The following is a 23,113-nucleotide window of genomic DNA, read 5'->3' on the forward strand; positions in this document are numbered from 1 at the left end:
ATATCCTAATACAGTTTGTACAGACGATATCCTAAAGTACTTTTACGGTGTTTTGTGAATGGGCCCAGTGGTCCGTTCACGGTGTCAACGCCGTAAAATCTGCCATGCACGCCATTAGATAGGAAATTACTGCAAATAATACAAGTAGATGAGATTCACTTACCAATGGTATAAGACAAGTACACCTGGAACAATCATTGCTATCACCCGACTCTACATTACATAAAACAATTTGTTTCATGCATTTACATCATGTCTTCACTGTAGCCTACAGATTTCAAATTAAGATGGTGGCTTGTTTCTCAGGATTTAAATCGGTTCAGCACATTTGGATAGCAGCAGTCATCGCACAAACAAAAATACAGCGACGGTCCATCCATTTATGGCAAACCTACCCTACATCGAAAATCTCTATAAGATCTGCTCTCTGTGTAAACAGTGAGTATTACCGCTCGCTATGAAACAAACCATTTCTGTTTCTTTTTCTTTTTGCTTAATGCCTCCTAACGTGGGATGAAATGCGTCAGCTGCACGTCGTTAATGGTTCAAATGGCTCTGAGCACTATGGGACTCAACATCTTAGGTCATAAGTCCCCTAGAACTTAGAACTAATTAAACCTAACTAACCTAAAGACATCACACACACCCATGCCCGAGGCAGGATTCGAACCTGCGACCGTAGCAGTCCCGCGGTTCCGGACTGCAGCGCCAGAACCGCTCGGCCACCGCGGCCGGCCGTCGTTAATGGGTGCCTCACTCTTCAAGCACTTCTTTTAACTACACATTTATATATTTACTTATTTATGTAAAGATTAGGGCCTTCACGCACTGTGTTACATCTAACCAGACTTCCTCAGTAAGCAAACACAACAGTTCGTGTGGCACATGAACAATATATAATTGTAATGAAAGTAACAATAATAATGATGATATGCATAGTAATGAATATATGCAGTTTACGAAATTTCAGCCCTTTAAACAATCAGAAATTTTCTCCTTATATTGCCGTCGAATGTGAGTAGCGACATATAACAATATGACAACAGTGCAGAAGAAACCAATGTGGAGAAGGAGTTGACTGGTCAGAGGAAAAAGCAAGAAAAAGTAGGGTAAGATTAGCAGATGAGATGGTAAGAGGAGAATAGAAATAGAAAGGAATGAGAAACTCACAGATAGTTTATAGTGTGACAGAGATACTTGTTCCGTATTTGACAGGAAGAAAACAGTTTTGATGTGCAGAGAGGGAATCTGCACCGATGATAGATAAAGCTTTCTTCTCTTGAATGCAGTGGTTTTGGATAAGATGCAGGCCTCAGGGAAGATCCTTCCAGGGTATGGCTGAAATGAAGAAGGAGATGGAGAACAATTTACTGTTATGCAAAGGTGCAGCAAAGACGTTGAGCAAATGAGATCTGGTATTACAGTTATGGCAAGATGTAGGCGCTTCAAGTCTAAAGGACACCAGAGACTAAGAAAGCAATGAGGTAAACGGAGCAGTGTCAAAGCTGCAACATGTCCTGTTGGTTGGAACTTCTGCATCTGAATACGCGTATCTGTAGGACACAGAACCACGCCTGCCCGCTTCCAGTTACACTACGGTAAAATCTATTCGTAACGAAATCCAAATGCGAATGTCAAATTATTTGGTATATACATTGAATCGCCAAAGAAACTGGTATATGCATGCGTATTCAAATACAGAGATGCGGTCGGCAACGCCTACATAAGATAACAAGTGTCTGGCACAGTTGTTAGACCGGTTACTGATGCTACAGTGGCAGAATGAGTTTGAACTTGCTATTATAATCGGCGCACGAGCGATGGGACACAGCACCTCCGAGGTAGCCATGAAGTAGGGATTTTCCTGCACGACCCTTTCACAAGTGTACCGTGAATATCAGGAATCCGGTAAACATCAGGTCTCCGACATCGCTGCTTCCGGAAAAAGATCCTGCACGAACACGACCAACGGCAACTGAAGAGAATCGTTCAGTGTGACAGAAGTGCAACCTTTCCACAAATTTCTGCAGATTTCAGTGCTGGGCCATCAACAAGCGACAGCGTGCGAATCGTTCAAAGAATCATCATCGATATGGGCTTTCGGAGCCGAAAGCCAACTCGTGTACCCTTGATGACTGCACGACTCAAAGCTTTACTCCTCGCCTGGGCCCGTCAACACCGACATTGGACTGTTGATGACTGGAAATATGTTGCCTGGTCGGATGAGTCTCGTTTCAAATTGTATCCAGCAGATGGACTTGTACGCGTATAGAGACATGAATCCATGGACACTGCAAGTCAGTAGGGGACTGTTTAAGCTGATGGAGGCTCTAATAGTGTGTAGCGTGCTGAGTTGGAGTGACATGGAACCGCTAATACATCTAGATACGACTCTGACAGGTGACACGCACGTAAGCAACCTGTCTGATCACCTGCACCCATTAATGTCCATTGTGCATTCCGACGGACTTGGGCAAATTCCAGCAGGACAAAATTCTTCAGTTGCGGTGAGTCTTTTTGTGTGTGAATTCCTAAGGGACTAAACTGCTGAGGTCCTCGGTCCCTCCACTAACAAACTACTTAAACTAACTGAAACTAGCTTATGCTAAGAACACAACACACATCCATGCCCGAGGAATGACTCGAACCTCCAGCGGGAGGGGCCGCTCAGTCTGTGACGTGGCGTCTCCAAACGCGCGACCACTCCGCGCGTCTCGATGAGTCTCTTTCATGTTCGGCGACCATACCAGGATTTTGTGACTTCCAAATTCTTACACGATGGCTGTTTACTTTACCCGATAGATAAAACTTCGATTAGTCCGAAAAGATGAGTCGTTCGGATAAAGTGTCATCTGCCGTATCCTGGAGAACTGAAATGCGAAATTCGTACCTTTCGTTACGGTCGCCGGGACGAAGTTGCTGCAGTAACTGCAACTTGTAAGGCTTCACATGCAGGCGTCCTTCCAGAACACGCCACACCCTGGTCTGGGGAAGATGAAGTCCCTGGCGTGCCGTCTTGTGGACTTCCGAGCGCTCTGTGTGAACGCTCTGTGGATACTCGACATTTTCATCAGACGTGCGTGGCCAAGTGCTCTGCCCTTTGCGTAAACAATCAACTTCGAAGAATTTCGTGTGCCAGTCATAAATCTACTTTTGCAGAGGCGGCTTCTTGCTGAATCGACGGGGAATGCACGTAAACAATGGATTGACGTCGCGCAAATTCCAACACACAAAATGATTTCCCTCGTAGTGAAGTCGCCACAGTGCTATTAACGAACAACAGTGGAGCCGTCTCAAAAACATTGAAACTTCCTCTATGCAGTGACTTGGGCAATGCGTTTCGTTTCTGTCTCTTACAGTTTGTCTGCAATAAATAATTGAAATCTGTTGTTTCTTTTTGAATCACCCAGTAGTTTTAGACCTTTTCTAAACTTGCTCGCCGGCCGCGGTGGTCTAGCGGTTCTGGCGCTGCAGTCCGGAACCGCGGGACTGCTACGGTCGCCGGTTCGAATCCTGCCTCGGGCATGGGTGTGTGTGATGTCCTTAGGTTAGTTAGGTTTAGGTAGTTCTAAGTTCTAGGGGACTTATGACCTAAGATGTTGAGTCCCGTAGTGCTCAGAGCCATTAAACTTGTTCGTTCGGCTGTTGGTAAGTAATACGAAACTAATAACACCAGTGTAACTAGGATTTTGTGACTTCAACCATAAAGGTTTTATATAATTAACGTTAAATATTTAACGCATTAAGTAATCAGACGTTTGAAGCTGTCTTTTTTTATATGTGGGAGTTAGATTCTTTAACGATTCTAGGTTAAAAAAGGGGGGGAGTGAGGCTATTTACTAGGAATAAACAACTTACTTACCACTAACCCTACCCCACCCTTTCACGCCCTAATTCGTTAGAGAATCGAACTCCCGTCTATTAAGGATAACAAACACCGATCGAGGTGACTCAGTAGTCAGCACACTGTGTAACACCTATTTTTGACCTATTTTGTACCTGCATCGATATTTATATGTCAATTTGTAGTACTGCGTATGTATAATGTTGTATCTGTCATGGAAATTCTTTGACTATCTATACATGTTTCAGTTATGTGAAATTTTGTATAAATTATGCTTGTGAATTTAAATAACTACTGAAATGATAAGCTATATAATGTACTGTAAATGACTCTGTCCATAGTTAGGGAACATAGGGTTGAAAGTAAGAGATGTAGGGACGCCCTGCAGCTACGGAAGTAGCCTGGCGGAGTGGAAAACGTGTGGTTGGCGCGCAAGTGGCAACTCGATCTTTGTGACGGATAAGGAGTCTGGGCTTAGCAATACGGTGGGCAACATCTCGTTAGCAGGAGCGGATAATTGTGGCTGATATTCCTGCCGTTTTGAGGCCAGAAGAGCTTAAGGGCAGTATTTATGGACCTCGGATGCTGCATTGGTGGTACCATTATCGTGGCATGTTTTTTGGCCCTATACAAATATAATATCGACGCCAAGGAGATCAGTAACAGGGCGAGGCCAACAGTACACCCATGACTGTATCGCCGCCAGGTTAATACCCACTGCAAATTTCGCCACCAGTGCCACCAACTTTCCACTAAACTGTTTGTGCCGGCCGGAGTGGCCGTGCGGTTCTAGGCGCTACAGTCTGGAGCCGAGCGACCGCTACGGTCGCAGGTTCGAATCCTGCCTCGGGCATGTATGTGTGTGATGTCCTTAGGTTAGTTAGGTTTAATTAGTTCTAAGTTCTAGGCGACTGATGACCTCAGAAGTTAAGTCGCATAGTGCTCAGAGCCATTTGAACCATTTGAACCTAAACTGTTTGTATTTGACACTCTGTAAATGGACCAGGTATTTGTGAAATTTGGTTGATTTTAATAATAAACTATCTTAACCCGTCATTATCCCAAATCACAATCCTGGACAGGATTTCTATCCTAGTGAATTTAATTTCGAGTGTCATAATTGATTATGAGAAAGTGGCTGAACTTGAATTTAATGTTGTGTTGTCATTTGCACAGCCAATTATGTTTCTGAGTAGGTCAAAAATCGTTGAAATCGCTCTAAGTACTATGGGACTTAACATCTGAGGTCATCAGTCCCCAAGACTTAGAACTACTTAAACCTAACTAACCTAAGGACACCACACATCCATTCCCGGGGCAGGATTCGAACCTGCGACCGTAGCAGCAGTGCGGTTTCAGACTGAAGCGCCTAGAACCGCTCGGTCACAACGTCCGACTGTAGATCAAAAGATTGCTTATGAAATCACATTTGTTATTTAAAGCGTTACAGTTTGTTGTGTTTTACTCAATTAGTAATAGATGATAAGAATACTTACCATTTCTCATACATACTGGTGTAGTTCTATTAATGAGCATGGTTCTTCAAAACATGAAAGGTGAAGCGTCCTCATGTACTAGGCTAGTTAATGAAGCAATGCAAAGGCTCCTTCAGAGCCAGTGTAGTTAGATTTGCATTTTGTTTAATTGCTTCAAACTGAGTTTAAGAAAGAACTGTATAAAGTTGGTTAATGCACAGGCATACAGACTCTGTGCCAAACAATGAAGTTATAGATTATGATCATTAGCTGACCCCCTGATTTAAATTAAAAATCATTTCAAGTTTTTCCCTGATCAGTATTGCTACTAATTTCATGTGTGTCGGTAACTGGTTCTATGAACTGTTACACCCAGTCCATTTTAGGTACGTGTTGTTGAGAGGCATATGTTACTGTTTACTATGTCATTTGTTTGTTTGTAGCACATTTATCTGCAAGGTTAGGTTACTGTGTTGTAGTAAGGAAAGAGTTCAGCGTATGTGTCAAGGAAGGTTAGGTTAGCCTTGGCACTGCCTTCTGCTTTGTCATTTTGCTTGACACAAGAATGCCTAATTAGGCTGGTGACCTGTTTTAATATGTAATGTTACAACTTGCTTTTGTGCTGGGAGAACGACTGTTCCTAAACCAGCTGTTTATACTCTACTGGTTTCGGAAACGAATCCCAGTTTGATTGTTCTGTTCCCATTAGGTTATCTGATGGTCAACTTTCTCAAAAATTCCTTACAGAGGTATAACGTTAGCATCGATTGCCTTTTAAGGTGGTCGGTGATACCGTTACAACTGGACTCGCATTCTGGAGGACATCGGTTCAAATTTCCATCCAGAAAGCAACATTTATGTTTTCCGTGATCTCTGTAAACTGCTTCAGGCAATTGCGAGGATGGTTCCCTTGAAAACGGGCACAGACGATCCCCTTCCCATCGTTTCGTACCCCCGACCTTGTGCTCCGTCTCTAATGGTCGCACTGTCGACTGGACACTAAACTCTGTTCTTCTGGTCGTACAGTGGCTAGGGACCTAAGGAGGGGTGATGAAACGGGAACATTGAGAAATGCCTGATTTGCAAGTGAAGGACGGCCGCCGTGTTGTGGTTGCAGCCTCAACTGCTGTTCCTGGTGCCACCCATGGTGCTGTTCTTGGGGGGACACCCCATGGTGCAGCGCCGCCATCTTGAGTCGGTGCGCTTCGTGGTGTCTGGAGCGGCTCCAGCGGGCCAGATGGACATCGACCGCTTCCTGGAGAGGGCGTCGCCCGCCACGAGCTTCATCCAGGGTGAGCAGAGACCAAGTCGCTCCACCACTTAACGTTTTCTTTCTTGAGTCACCAGTTTGTGACTGCTTTGATGCGCCCTGCCACTTACTTTACTTTTTCGTGTCCGGAGTAGGTATTAAAATTCATGGAGAAGAAGTAAAAACTTTCAGGTTCGCCGATGACATTGTAATTCTGTCAGAGACAGCAAAGGACTTGGAAGAGCAGTTGAACGGAATGAACAGTCTCTTGACAGGAGGGTATAAGATGAACATCAACAAAAGCAAAACAAGGATAATGGAATGCAGTCAAATTAAATCGGGTGATGCTGAGGGAATTAGATCAGGAAATGAGACACTTAAAGTAGTAAAGGAGTTTTGCTATTTAGGGAGTAAAATAACTGATGATGGTCGAAGTAGAGAGGATATAAAATGTAGACTGGCAATGGCAAGGAAATCGTTTCTGAAGAAGAGAAATTTGTTAACATCGAGTATAGATTTAAGTGTCAGGAGGTCGTTTCTGAAAGTATTTATATGGAGTGTAGCTATGTATGGAAGTGAAACATGGACGATAAATAGTTTGGACAAGAAGAGAATAGAAGCTTTCGAAATGTGGTGCTACAGAAGAATGCTGAGGATAAGGTGGGTAGATCACGTAACTAATGAGGAGGTATTGAATAGGATTGGGGAGAAGAGAAGTTTGTGGCACAACTTGACTAGAAGAAGGGATCGGTTGGTAGGACATGTTTTGAGGCATCAAGGGATCACAAATTTAGCATTGGAGGGCAGCGTGGAGGGTAAAAATCGTAGAGGGAGACCAAGAAGTGAATACACTAAGCAGATTCAGAAGGATGTAGGTTGCAGTAGGTACTGGGAGATGAAGAAGCTTACACAGGATAGAGTAGCATGGAGAGCTGCATCAAACCAGTCTCAGGACTGAAGACCACAACAACAACAGATTTGTTCAAAGCCTTTCAGCCCAATGTCGGGCCAAGTCCAATGTTTCTCCCTTCTCAAGCCATGTAAGCAGCTAAGGGTATTCATTTCATTGTCATTTCATTCCAACGAGCTGCATGGTCATCGATGGTATCTGTTCTTTGGGACATGTCCGAAAGAACAGATATCATCTTCTTAGTACAAATATAGTTAAGGCTCACCGGCCACTTGACCATCTTCTTCTACTGTGCAAATGCACAAACAGTGCCCGAACTCTTACGGGAATCGGCAACGAGCCGCGAGTAATGAGTATAATGGGCGGGGGCACTACGAATGTAGTGCGGGACAATACGTTGAGAATGTGGGTTTCGCGGGAGGCGTGCCAGAGATAAATCCCTGCAGTCGCGCTATCCTCTGTGTCCTCGGTGGCTCAGATGAATAGAGCGTCTGCCATGTAAGCAGGAGATCCCGGCTTCGAGTCCCGGTCGGGGAATACATTTTCATGTGTCCCCGTTGAGGTATGTCAACGCCTGTAAGCAGCTAAGGGTGTTCATTTAGTACACACAATAGCGATAGGATGTGTTTTTGGTCTCAAAGAAACCCGTTGGAGTAATCGGTGAATAGCTCGGTATTGGTATAGGAGTGATGCCACTATTCGACGATGTTGGCAGAAATACGCGAACAAGGGCCGAACATAGCGCCAAGACGAAAGCGGTCGACCTAGGGAAGTGACAAAACATGAGGACCGAGCAATCCTCTGAATGACACCCAGCTCACAGGATTCATCTTTATCATCGATGCACGTGCAGCTGATGCTTCAGTGACGAAAAGGACCATTAATATGCCCATTGAGCCGACTACCATTGACCTCTGTACACCAACAAGCAGTGGTGTCAGGCACAGTCATCAGGACTTGAAATCTCATTGACTGGAGTAGAATTGTATTTAGCGATGAGTCCCGCTTCCAGCTGAGCCCCGATGACCAGCGTAGATGTGTCTGGAGACGCACTGGACAGCGGTGGGACACCAACATGACAGTCGCACGCCATGTGATCCGACAACAAACAGTTGTGATCTGGGGTGTCATTTCATTCTGTATCAGGATCCTTTTGGTTGTTATAAGCGGCACCTTTACAGCACAGCGGTACGTCGACGATATTCGTCACTCTGTTTAGTTGCCATTCATGGTAGGGCACCCTGGTCTTACATTTCAGCAAGATAATGCCCATGCACACGGGGAGAGAGGTTCCACTACTTATCTTCGTGCTTGACAAACCCTACCTTGACCAGCAAGGTCGTTGACTCTTCCTGGAAGACTAAAAATGTGCGCCGAACCGAGACTAGAACTCCGGACCTTTGCCTTTTGTGGACAAGTGCTCTGCCATCTGAGCTACCCAATCACGGCTCACGATCCGTCCTCACAGCTTCAATTCTGCCAGTGCCTCGTCTCCTACCTTCCAGATTTCACAGGAGCTCCTCTGCGAACATTGCAGAAGCACCACTCCCGGAAGAAAGGATACTGCGGGGACGAGATACTGGCAGAATTGAAGCTGTGAGGACGGATTGTGAATCGTGCTTGGGTTGCTCCGATGGTAGAGCACTTGTCCGAAAAATGCAAAGGTCTCGAGGTCGAGTCTCGGTCCGGCACACAGTTTTAATCTGCCAGAAAGTTTCATATCAGTGCACACTTCGCTGCAGAGTGAAAATCTCGCTCTGGAAGCAAGGTCGTTGGATATCTCCCCCGTTCAGAACGTTTGGAGCATTATGGGCAGGGCCTTCCAATCAGCTTCGGATTTTGACGATTTAACGCGCCATTTGGACAGAATTTGGCACGATATCTCTCAGGAAGACATCCAACAACTCTCTCAATCAGTGCCAAGCCGAATAACTGTTTGGTAAGGGCCAGAGGTGGACTAACACGTTACTAACAAGCTCAGTTTGTGAAGCTCTTAATCTAGAGTAAGTTAGCAAATTTCTCTGAAATTGTAGTCATTGCTTTGTCTCTAAATGTACGTCACATCTACCGATTCCTTCGTGACTAGTCTTTTTTTATTTTTATTTTTTTATCTTATACTGTGTTATCAATATTTCGCTACAGCTTACATTTATTTTCTTGATAATTTGTAACAACTATAGAAGTTTCAGGTGGAAATGTTGTCATTTGATAAGTGGAATTAGAGGGGCTGAAGAAGGCATGATGCATTCCCTCTTTTTTAATTCCATCTGTGTGCATAAATGCATACTGTGGCCAATATCGTTCAATAAACTGCTCTCACTCGTTACCGATGTTCCTGTACCTTAAATCATGCGGTAAGTGTGACTGCAGTTGCACTGAAGAAGATGTCAAACGGCTACCGAATGAAAGGTAATTTCGTGTCCTGCAGGATTCACAGACCTTAGTAATCGTTGGCGCCAGTATGATTTCCTTACTTATCTTTACACGTCCAAGGAACATCTCACAATGATAGGTGAATTGTAAAGGCAATATAGTGCCAATCAGTTGGCCGTAATACGGGGTATTCAGATGTCCCTACCGCTTGGTTTCATGCAGCCTGGAACACTTTCATATACTACTCACAAGATTTTCCTATTCTCTCGTTCGCTACACACGAGCTATTAGTCCTAAAGAAATAAACATGGACAGGACTTTCATGTAGGAAGTTTAATGTACTTAAATTTTGGACTGGGATACGTTTTCGCTGGAGGCCACCGCTTTCGAGTTACTCAAGAATAAGGCGTTTGAAGGTCACTATTGTACATTGAATCATTCGAAGATTACAACCTCTCAAAAACGTGTCCCATTTCAATTAAATTTCCTACAGAAAAGTCGTGTTAAGTTTTCTCTGTAAGACTAATAGTTTGCATATAGCAAACGAGGGAACATGATAATCTGGTGTGTGGTATTTGAAGACGTTGCTGGTTGCATAAAACCCAGTGGGAGGAGCTTCTGAATCTCCCAATACAACACACACCATACATAACGTGCTTTACAAGGATGGGGCTGGTGGTCTGCGGGGACAAGGTAAGTGTTCATCCATGGCCTACGTTAGGGAATCACCGGCATTTGTCTTAGCGATCCAGGAGAACCACAGAAAACCCACATCGGGATGGTTGGACAGAGCAGTTCCGTCCTCCAGAATAAGAGGTCAGCATCCTAACAGCTACATGGCCTCATTTAGTAATTCTCTATTGTACAATGTTCTTTCATTTATGAACAAATGATGCTAACAGCAAGCAGGAATGGTTCTTTACTGTCTGTTTGTGAGGTTTTAAAATGTGTGACAAAATTAACAACCTCGCCATCCAGGTTTGCCGTGTAATGCGGTTCCTAATTGAAAAAAAAGCAAATAACCGAAATTTATGCCAATGTCATGAATGAAGCTTCAGTCCTAGAACGGTACATCATGATTAATGGCGCATGAACGAATACTGATGATGACAAATGATCATGCGTACCTGCAGCTGTGACAGACAAATTCAAATTCAACGGACAAGACCATTATTGGTGAACTGAGTTTGTGCTTTCCTGAAATTTCATTTCACATTCAGTTCTGATGTCTCTGGATAAGGATGATATCGTGTACCAAATGAGAAAGGATGAAGTGGAATATCTTGTTGCTGAAAGTGGGCAAGGCAAGTATTTGGATTTTGAGTGTCGTTGGGTAAGAAATGTGCAAGTCTTCGATTATCTTGGTTCACTAATCGATGAGACTGACTACTGCGAAGTTGACGCATCCCACAGACTAAGTCAAGTGAGTGCACCTGTTGGATCGTTAAATGGTACTGAATCTTTTGGAGTCAGCAGATGTCCAGACGAATAAAGAAAGTACTTGCTTCGTGCTGTCGTTGAAACCATTATGACGTATGTCTGAGAGTGCTGGACACTGAACGAGAAACAAAGGGGGAAAATTGTGGCTGCCAAAGTAGATGGGTTGTGGTGGAGCATGAGAACGGCCAGCTTGGATCGACTGAGGGATGAATATGCCAGAATGGACATACATGCGATGGAACCAGTCACAAACTGGATTAACACTATAGCATTGAGATGGTATGGACATGACCAATTGGAGGAGAAACGACATTGGCCAGAGTGTTCACTCAACTGGTCTCCATCTTGGAGAAAGAGCAGGGGGGAAGTCGAGAGCGACGTGGGGAGGGTGAGCGGCCTACAGCCAAAGCCATGGAAGGGAGAGGGCTATCTGAAGAAGAGCGGCAGGTCTGGAAGTCCGAGAACAGGCAACTGTTCACAAGTGGTAACGCCTGCTAAAGTAAGTTCATGATCAAATTGTAAGCGGTGAATTGGGCTGCACAAAAGTGTGAGCCTGGAACATTCGTCGACTTTTGACAGATGGACGCAAAAAACGACGAATGGTAGTTGCATTGACTGTGGTCCGTGGAACTCTTCAATCCCTGACGTTTCGTCCAAGGCTACGTTGGACATCTTCGGAGGTGCGCCTGGTTGTGCTGAGTCTTTCACAACCAGGAGCACCTCCGAAGATGTCCAACGAAGCCTTGGGCGAAACGTCAGGGATTGAAGAGTTCCATGGACCATGGCCATATAACCCGGAAGAATTCTCAGCAGTTGCATTGACTTTTCTCACCTGGGGTGACAAGGATGGCGAGGAATTTTTGAACTACCCTGTTTCTGGCGACAAGACCTGGGTTTCGTATAACAGTCCACAAACAAATCTGCACTCTGTTGGGTGAATCATTCATGATCCCCAAAAGGAAAAAAGAAAAAAATCTGAGTACCAAAGAGCTACAAGCATAATGACAGGAGGCGTGCTAGGGTAGTCGGTGCAGTTAAAATGGCAACTGTGTCTGTGTGACTTAGTGGGCAGAGCATTTGCCTACTAAGTAGGAGACACAGGTTTGAATCCGGGTCCGACACAAAATTTCGGTTTTCCCCACTCAGTCAATGCCTACTTGCAGCCAATGTCTGTGATTTCTTTGTGTCTTAATTCATGATGGCTCCTGGAATCAAAATGTTGTCTGTTCTTCTTGGCAGGTCTAAAAGAACAGACGCGACATATACAGAGCGTCCCATTTATCCTGCTCACCCAAAATACCTTTTATCTGATGCATTATATTGTTTCTACCAATTTTCTTAAAATCATTGGGTAGTTCTTCCTAACGTATACCTTTTATGTATCCTCACAGATGTAGGAGATATGGGTTAGAGGTTAAATTTTTTAAATGGAAGGATGTACATTTTATTCAAGAATACACTTACCCTCTCCAAGAGCTATTCAGAAATGTCTCACACTGTACCATTTTATTCACGAAACTAGTAGTTGTGAAAATGATAGATAATACATAACTTCCCTAACTTAAATATCACTCCAGTGCATTTCATTCACTAAATGATTTAACCTCTTCAAGGCGCGTTTGAACATTTAGCAGGTTACCAATAAACAGTGAATGCAACAGTACTGTACTATATAGTAACTGGATATTGTTATTTTACAGTATCGTATTACACTGCTTATGACAATGCAGTAGTAACATGGCCCTTTGTAGTAACTTTTACTGTGATACTATCACTAAATGAAAATTGAGCGTTTACATCAGCGACCATTAGCATTCATACAAAGTGTCACATTGTGGACGAAGGACACCCCAAATGGCGCTGCTACTGCCTCTGTGATGGCTGTACAAACATCAATAATGAGTTGTTGCATGACCTCTATTGTTGTTGGAACATTTTGGTAAACAGCATCCTTGACTGCTCCCCACAGGAAAAAATCCAGCTGTGTATGGTCCGGAGATTGGGCAGGCCAACTAACTAGCCCACCACGTCCAATAACCCTACCAGGGTATTTATGGTGCGGAATTCGTGGTCGTAAGGCGTTATGTGCAAGGGCATCCATCATGCTGATACCATGTGATCAGAGGTACGCCGTCCAAGAGAACAGGAAGTGTGTGTCATAAAAATCGGGCATACTGTCTGCTATTTTGGTTGCTATTTACAAAGAAAGGTTCAAGAATGGTATCTATAATAATTCCATACCAAACATTAACGTTCAACGGACGCTGATGCTCTATCTGTCGGAGCCATGGTGAATTGTTGATGGACCAGTAATGCGTATTTCTCATATTGACAATTCCTTTGTGGGAGAATGAACCCTCGGTAAAAAGAGCATCTGAGAAGAAATTCGGATTAGTCAGAACTTGTCGCCGAACCAACTGACAAAATTGAAAGCTGTTGTTGAAGTCATTCCCATGACGTTCTTGGTTTAAATGAGCATGGTTAGGATGGAATTTGTGACGGTGCAAGCTGTTGTTGAAGTCATTACCATGACGTTCTTAGTTTAAATGAGCATGGTTAGGATGGAATTGGTGACGGTGCAAAATGCGACGTGCACTTGTTTCCGAGACACCTACTTCATACTGGGTTTGTAGCGATTCACGGTTATGGCAGCGAGCGCACCTTCCTGAGCAGTTTTGTTTGTTCGTTTTCTGCTACTATTTCCAGGTCCAGCATTTAAACTTTCAATTTCACGTAGGCCGGAAAGGAAACGATCAGACATCCAGCGAGAAGTTTATGGCTTGTCAGGGAATCGTCTGCTGTACAGTAGTTGTGCCAGAACAGAATTTCGCCCGCCTATAGCAAACTACAGTACAGGTGCGTACAGTAGAGTACAAGATAGAAATAATAACACAATAATCACCATGTTCTATAACAGTACTGAACATAAATACATTATTTTCTGTCCCCGTACTCTCTCCGTAGATTAGCAGCATTTCAAAGTTATGGTCACGCGTGTACATCATACACCTTCACACAGCAAAAATTGTATGCACACTGTGTACTACCGCCATGCAGCTACTACGTCACTCTGATGCACCACTACGCTGGTATGCAGTGCACTGTACGCTAAAGCAACAAGAAATGAGGTGCATACTCCGGAGAGGAGTACCTGTGTTTACATGAGTCGGAAATTTGGAAATTTGTGGTAAGGTCTTACGGGGCCAAACTGTTGAGGTCATCGGTCCATAAGCTTACGCACTACTTAACCTAACTTAAACTAACGCTAAGGACAACACACACACCCATGCCTGAGGGAGGACTCGAACCTCCGACGAGGGAAGCTGCGCGGGCCGTGACAAGGCCCCCTAGACCGCACGGCTACCCAGTGCGGCCGTGCATGGGAAATAATAAACAAAACCCACACCTCTACTACAGAAACTCACTGGGCACATAATGTTCTACAATCAAGGGAGTAAACAGCTTCGTTTGATCACAACTGGGTACTCTCTATCGTTTGCACTTCTACATTTTATTGACAAAAATGGTATAGTGTGACACGTTTTTGAATAGCTCTTGGAAAGAATAAGTGTGATCTTCAATCAAATGTACATGGTTCCATTTAAGAAAATTAAAGTTGATCCTATATCTTCCACATCTGTGGGGATACATAAAACATAATACGTATACCCTGAAAGAAGATTACTGTTAATGAAGTAAAAGATCCACGCAGTGGACACCAAATGAAAAAGCTACTCCCTATGTTTCTGATCTAGACTGCCATAAAAATGTGAAGGAACTGTTAATTAGAACTCAGGGAGAAGTTGTAGTCTAATTCACAATCGATTTATTGATCTTAAACAAGACAAGACAACAAAATTATTAAAGAAACATCATACAAAAATATTTATTTGACAAAAGCCTTACTAAAATGGGATCTATGGTGGAGAAAGTGATTTTCTGGTGATTGACATACGACACTAACAGAACACTACTCGCTCTATCTCACTTCATACACGAGAATCCAGGATATGGCATCAAACTACGCCACCACCAAGCATCTATATTCTACCATACCAAAAAAAGGAAAAATATGGTTCGAAAAAAAAAGGGTGCTGAGAAATAGATATTATAGCCCTACGTCGCAGCAGCAAATACTTTATCATCCTACTGGTCAAGGCGACAAACTACGATGCATTCGGCGACTGAAGTCATGGACAGCGGCAATCTGTTATTAAATGCATGTTCCCGAAAAATGTGAGTATGCGGTCTTGCGTTCGGTTAATTCAGAACACAGGTACTTCCCGATGAGCCTCTGAAACCCAGACAGATTCCAGTGGAGGTGGACCCGTTTGCTGGTCTGCCAAACCAATTTAATTCCGTGCCACGACTGTGAATGTCGGAATACGTCAAATGTTTAGATGGCTGACTCAAGACAAATGAGTGCACCCACGCGTCACTCGTTGTGACTGTGATGATGTAGCGCCAGTACAAGAGACTTGTTCAAGAGTGCCGATCTCCCTTTCTCTCCGTTTCCTCGTCAGCTCGGTTCCAAAAGCACAGTTCTCTTTTTTGACTTCCCCCATTTTCACACAAGCCAATCATGAGCTGTATCCCATCATTCTAAGCTCAGTGAATGGTCTTTGCACTGCATACCGATTTGACCAATCAGAGACTTAAAGGTAATTAGCAGGAAACGGAAAAAAATTCAGCTTCATGGCCTCTTTCCCACATGTTTGCCGAATCTTTTGCTAATACAATACAGGGTGGAAGCACAGCCCTCCATAAACAGCTTGTTATCTCCCCTGTTGCGTCCATTTCAAAGTTTGCAAAGAACGGTCATAAACTCGCATTAATAAAACAAGTTTTGAAACAGAGTGTGGACGTATGGGCCCCAGTTTCCCTGTCCCACAGACATTTGCAGAACGTTTACATTTCTTTTGGCGGCTTGCTCGCTAACAAGGACTACAATGCGCTGTCAGCGACTTTTCGGCGCTAGGCCATATACCTGGACATCTCGCACCAAAGCTTAATGTGTTTCAGCACAATGCGACCACGGCACAGGCCGTCTGGAAATGTGTCCTCACCGTTCTCCAGAAAAAACGCGCTTTGTCCCCCCCACCAACGCCGTGCTTTTACTGCAGTCGTTTAAGTCAGCACCCTGTTCCTTTGAATGCAGGTAAAGCTTGCCATATTTCTTTCCCTAGAGCACGCAAACAACACCATAAACTGCTGTCCACCATTTCATCACAATGTATGAAGTCAACTCGCTGTAGATCGTATTCCCTACAACGAATCAGAAGTGAGAGTGCCCTGCAATCTCTCAACCCTGACCACGAACTGGTTGAAACCATTTTTTTATATGACGCAACAAAGAAGTTCTTTTTGGTGAGCAAGGTAAATGAGACACCATGTACATATGATTAATGGAAAAGGCCTATAATCTCTTCAGCGCAGTTGCGCAGCAGTCTCAAACTCTTACGGGAATCGGCAAAATGCCGTGAGTAACGAGGATAATGGTCAAGGGGCACCACATTAGAAGTTGAAGATTTCCATCTGATTGAACGTGTGCAGCTGTAATGATCGCTGTGTAACGAGGATAATGGTCAAGGGGCACCACATTAGAAGTTGAAGATTTCCATCTGATGGAACGCGTGCAGCTGTAATGATCGCTGTGTCGGGATGCCTCAGTGATCAGAACATCTGTCCAATAAGCAGGAGACCCGGGTTCTGATCCTGGTCCGGCATAAAATTTCAACTTTCACCATTGATTTCAATCAATGCCTCCTCGCAGCCAGTGTCTGTAATAGCATTGTTTTTTCATCTGTCTTGAAGTGACCCCGAGTGCTTAGCAACCTTCTTTCCAAATCTAATGATTTTTGTTTGATCAGAAAGCACTGTGGAGATGCCACCGAGATTAAGTAGAAAATTAGTGACCATTTCAGCAATCTGGCAGCAACTGAGTTTGCAGAAGGTGCAGGGAAGCTTCCAGTGGGCTACAAAAAAATTGGTTGAAATGGCTCTGAGCACTATAGGACTTAACATCTATGGTCATCAGTCCCCTAGAACTTAGAACTACTTAAACCTAACTAACCTAAGGACATCACGCAACACCGAGTCATCACGAGGCAGAGAAAATCCCTGACCCCACCAGGAATCAAACCCGGAAACCCGGGTGCGGAAAGCGAGAACGCTACTGCACGACCACGAGCTGCGGACCCAGTGGGCTACAACAAATGTTTATATTTGCTCACTGACTATGTAGAAAAACAGCTAAGATATCGAAAAATGTAAAATAAGTTTTATGTTATTATGTCAAAAACTGATATTTTGAGCCCGTGGCTGTGTACAAAATACAGATTGACTCTTACACAGAAGATTACAGTAATTAGACACTTTTTACAATGCTGCTTATTTATTTAAACAGTGCCGTTACCGGTTTCGAACCGATAGGTTCATCTTCAGACAGCTAGTTCACGTTTTACATAAGATTTCATGTAAATGGAGAAACAAAACATGAAATCCAATGTAAAACGTGAACTAGCCGTCTGAAGATGAACCTATAGGTTCGAAACCGGTAACGGCACTGTTTAAATAAATAAATAGTATTGTAAAATGTGGCTGGTTGCTGTAATCTTATGTGTAAGAGTCAACCTATAAAATAAATTTTGTTTCATAATCTTGAATACAAATGTCTGGACGAAGAAACCATTCCTCCTCGGACACACCGCATTTCCTTAAGATTCTTCCAGTGAATGTAAGTTTGTCATCTGCTTTTCCTGCAGTTTGTCTTATGTCGTCATTCCGCTCTAGGATGCCTCCTGGGTACTTTGCGACAGTTACTGTTTTTGGTGAATTTTCACTAATAGCGTAATCGAACAGTAATGAACCCAAATATGCTAACGTTGTCAAACAGGGATCTGCGATTAGTTGTAAATTTTTTACTTATGTGAGGGACTGAAAACCCACGAAATCAAGATCGCACATTATATGTTCTTTATTCGAGTGGATTACTAGTTTCGGCTAACAGTCTAGTCATCTTCAGATCATAAAATATTCTTCATTAGTGTTGGTGCCATTACGGTTTCACACATCACTAAAATCTTCCTTCAAATGACAACATCCATACAGCTTTTCATCATCTTGACCAGCGTCACTGAACGATGGTCGTAAATCTGGAAGTGTACATTAATGCCGAGAAATGGCAGTTAAAAAAAAAAAGAACAATATTTGTATGTGGAACTATTCACTAATATGTTTACATGTAAAAGACATCGTCTTACCCAAGATGCCATACCGTTAAAACTTCATAACTGACACAATCAGTATTTACGTCATGTCGTAACACAGATGATCATATATACTTTGCCGTAACGTCTTAAATTTAAGAAAGATTTCAACAATGTGATAAGCAGTAATGACACCAAACTAATCTAGGTTTTATGATCTTAAGCTGGCTCGACTGTTAGCCGAAACTAGTAATGCATCCAAATAAAAAAGATTTCATGTGCGATCGTGACTTCATGGGTTTTCTTCACTCGCTAATATAAAAAATATCTCTTCGCCTGTTTACGTGGAGTGGGTTGCATTTATTTACTTTCGCTCGCAGTTGCCAGTGCGTGGACCAATCATAGATGCTCCACAGGGCTTCCTCCATTTCGCATTATCCTTCCTTTCTCCTGGATTAACTTTTTTTGTCTTACTTGGATATTGCACTCCCATCCGAATACCAGTCTTGTGTGTCTGTAATGTTTGTTTTGTGTGTGCTGGAGGCAGCTTACGGCCTGACAGAAGCGGCCCCGTGTGTGCTCAACTCTGAGAGGACGACCAAGAAGCAGACGACTGTGGGTAAGCCGTTACCCAACACCAGCGTCAAAGTCGTCGACGTGGAAACCTCGCGCGTTCTGGGACCTAACCAGCCTGGAGAAATAGTCACCAAGGGACCTCAGGTATGTCAGATTTATTTTGCACTAGCTCAGCGCCTTCTACACTGTATGGTTTGCACAGATGTCTTTTTGTGCTTTTTAATCGAGTTTTTTTGTTGTTCACAAACTGCAATATCTTCTAAACTTTTCATGCTGATTAAGGCATAAAAGCATGGTTATTTCCGAATGAACTTCTGACTAGAAACGATTTTCTTAGCTGGGGTCGCAGCTCTTTGTTAACCCTGCCTGTTGAGTTCTTCTGGTGATATTTCCAAAGAAACTTGCATTTCCTAACACATATTAACTTTAGAAGTCAGGTGCAAATTTTCATAGATTTAGCTTTAAAAGTATTTTGATATAAAGAAATATTTTCATAAAAATTTTCATCCTGTACTTCAGCCCTTAAGGGCTGAATTCCTTAACAGACTGAAACATGTTTTTACTTCCAGCCGAGAAGTCCGATACCACTTTTCATAGATGTAGCTTTAAAAACGCTATAGTAGTATTTTAATAACTTATTTTCAAGACAAACTTTCACCCTTTATTTCCAGAAATGATGAAGCGTGTTTTTTCTAAAAAAAATTTTGGCAAGGGAACCTAACACAACTATCGTATTTCTAACTTCAAAATTGCCTTAATAGCGACGTATTTTCAGAAAACCTTTTAGCCCCTACTTCACCCCCTTAGGAATGGAATTTCGAACAGTACCTTACTATACGATGCCTACAGTATAATATCAACAGCCTCTTAAAAATTTCAACCTCAGCAGTTTTGCGCTGTGCGATGATGAGGCAGTGGATCAGTCAGACCCTGTTTCACCCCCTTATGAGCTAAATTTCCAAAAACACTGAAACAAGTCATTTTTTATTTCTAACCAAGGAGCCAAATTAATAGATTCATAGATTTAGCTTTAAAAATGCTTTCCTAATGAGATATTTTCATAAAACATTTTAGCCCCTATTTCACCCCCATTATGTTGAATTTTTCTACAATTTCAACCCGTTCTTTTATGTGCAACCGAGAAGTCAAATACCCATTTTCATAGATGTGCCTTCAAAAATGCTTTAGTACTTGTTCAATAATGATTTATTTTTAAAAAAATTCAGCAGCTATTTCACCTTAAAGGGGTTAAATTTCCAAGAATTGTGAAACACGAATTTCTTTGTTTCTGACCGAGAAACCAAATACCAATCTTCGTAATTCTAACTTGAAAAGTGGTTTAGTAGTGACGTTCTCCTTTCTTAAAGGATTTTTCGGAATTCCACCCAATAGGGGGTGAAATTGGGCATGAAAAGATTTTTGGGAGAAGGTCACTATTAAACCACTTTTCAAGTGGTCTACGGTACAAGATCAACATCTTCTCCAAATTTCAATTTTCTATCCTTAGCAGTTTGGGCTGGGCAATGATAAGTCAGTCAGTCAGTTAGTCAAATGGCTCTGAGCACTATGGGACTTAACATCTGAGGTCATCAGTCCCCTAGAACTTAGAACTACTTAAGCCTAACTAACCTAAGGACATCACACACATCCATGCCCGAGGCAGGATTCGAACCTGCGACCGTAGCGGTCGCGCGGTTCCGGACTGACGCGCCTAGAACCGCTCGGCCACCGTAGCCGGCAGTCAGTTACTCAGCCAGGATATTTCGTTATATACAGGGTGATTACAATTAAACTTTCAAACCTCTGTAGAAATAACGTCTCTGGTCTGAATGACGTCAAATTGCAACGAAATATTGTCGGGGAAGGGGAAAAACGTATGGCAGAAGAAAAATAAATAGTTACAAAATGCAGCAACCCATGTCGCTGTAAGCATCATAATTTAACAGTGGTCGACTACAAATGACAAATGAACCATAAAACAATGCCTAAGTTTGACGTTTGCTGTTAAACGAACTGTACTACTCAGTGTGCGTGGGTGTACAGGTGTGATGCTGTTAGTTACGTAAGCCCAGCCACCACGGCAAGGTCATATCACATGAAATGGGAAAAATGGGTTTTTAATTGCCCTGACGCTAAAAACGGCATAAAAAGCATCACTCACGTCGGTTTTTAATTGTCCTGGCGCCAAAAACCGCGTAAAAAGAATCAATCAAAATCAAATGGAATTAAAATTTCCGTGTGACTGGCGCAAAACATGTTCAATATGCTATCTACCGTTTTTTGCAACAAGGTGAAATCGAGGAACTGATCGAAATGTTTCTGGGGGCACGTCCAGAAGGTGCTGTGAAATGCGTGCTTTCAATGCTGCTAAGTTTGCAAACGGAACACTGAACACAAAATCTTTCAGATAGCCCCACAGCCAGAAGTCACACTGACTAAGGTCAGGTGATCGGGACGGCCAGGCTGTAGGGAAATTTCGGCTGATAATTCTAGCATTTCCGAAATGGCGGTTAAGCAGCTTTTTAACTGGATTCGCAATGCGCGGAGGTGCGCCATCTTGCATAAAAATGATCCTCTCCACATATCCACGCTGTTGGAGAGCTGGATGACGTGGTTGCGCTAAAGACATTCATAACAATTACCAGTGACAGTACAGGTAACAGAACCGGAAGCACCTGTCTCTTCGAAAAAATATGGTCCTATGATAGATGATGCCGTAAACCCGCACCACACTGACCTTTTCAGGAGGAAGTGGTTCTGGCTGACTTGCGTGTGGATTTTCCGTTGCCCATATTCGACAATTCTGTGTACTGACATATTCTGTCAGATGGAAGTGGGCATCGTCTGTGCACAAAATGTTCCACGGCCAGTCATTGTCCATTTCCATGCGAGCAAGAAATTCTAAAGCAAAGGTATCTCTTGCTTGCAGGTCAACAGGAAGCAACTCGTGCACGTAGCTAATTTTGAATGGATAGCAAAGAAGCATGCTTCGTAGGATTTTATTCACTGTGCTCACGAGTATGTCCAATGTTCGGGCAATTCTCCGTGGACTACACGTTTGCGCACACCACTCGTCTCCTCCCGCAATGCTGTGGTCACTGCTTTCACTAACATCGAATCAATTCGTTTCCTCCCTCTATCAGGTTGCACACCAAAAGAACCCGTCTTTTCGAATTTCCGAGTCATTTTCTCCAGATCCACGGCAGTCATCGGATCAACGCCTTTTTTTCAAACCCTTCGCTGTCCGTAACTTCTGCAGAGCAACTCACGCACAGTCATCATTCTTATAACACAGCTTTACAAGCTGAGCGCGATCCTGCATTGAGACAGTCATGGCGAAGGTCGCAGACGCGAAAGGAGGAAAAGCAGTGTACCCGGTGTGTTTATACCAACATCACTGGTTCGTGCGCATGACAGGTGTTTTCATTTACGAATTCTGACACATCCAGCGCCATCAATTGATCAATTTTCACACTATTTTGTTTCTTCTGCCATACGTTTTCCCCCGTCTCCGATAATATTCCGTTGCAGTTTGACGTCATTCTGGCCAGTGGTGTTATTTCTACAGCATTTTTAAAAGGTTAACTTTGATAATAATCACCGTGTATATAGAGATTTTTGTTACATGAAATTATGACGCAATGCCACAAAATCCCGAAAATCAGGGAGTAGGGAAGTGTAACGAACGAGTCATGCATCAACAGGCAGAAATGGTTACTGCGGGACCCTTCTTATAAGTATACTCTCAGGTGACAAAAGTCATGGGATAGCAATATGCACATATACAGATGGCGGTCATATCGCGTACACAAGGTATAAAAGGGCGATCGACTGGCGTAAAGGTTTCCGACGTGATTATGGCCGCACGACGGTAATTAATACACTTCGTGTTATGTTGGCAGAAGAGCCAACACCGTGTTACGAGAGGAGGCCGAAATGCACGCGTTTTAGCTCACGCGGGCTGACGTGAGGTCTGGAACAAGACAAGGAATTAGAATTCAGAAAGCGGACGTAATTAGTTTGATACTTAACTTTAAT

General features: G+C 43.2%; 1 protein-coding gene across 2 annotated transcripts in view; it reads left to right on the forward strand.

The window, feature by feature from the left end:
• Nucleotides 1–23,113, forward strand: part of LOC124550982 (4-coumarate--CoA ligase 2-like) — a 272,580-nt gene that overhangs the window by 196,290 nt on the left and 53,177 nt on the right. For both annotated transcript variants that reach the window (XM_047125802.1, XM_047125803.1), the window contains exons 7-8: nucleotides 6,437–6,611; nucleotides 19,047–19,219. In XM_047125802.1, coding sequence (XP_046981758.1) covers nucleotides 6,437–6,611; nucleotides 19,047–19,219 — 348 coding nt within the window. The remainder of the gene's footprint in view (nucleotides 1–6,436; nucleotides 6,612–19,046; nucleotides 19,220–23,113) is intronic.

This window comes from Schistocerca americana, chromosome 9 (genome assembly GCF_021461395.2).
Source record: "Schistocerca americana isolate TAMUIC-IGC-003095 chromosome 9, iqSchAmer2.1, whole genome shotgun sequence".
NCBI lineage: Eukaryota > Metazoa > Arthropoda > Insecta > Orthoptera > Acrididae > Schistocerca > Schistocerca americana.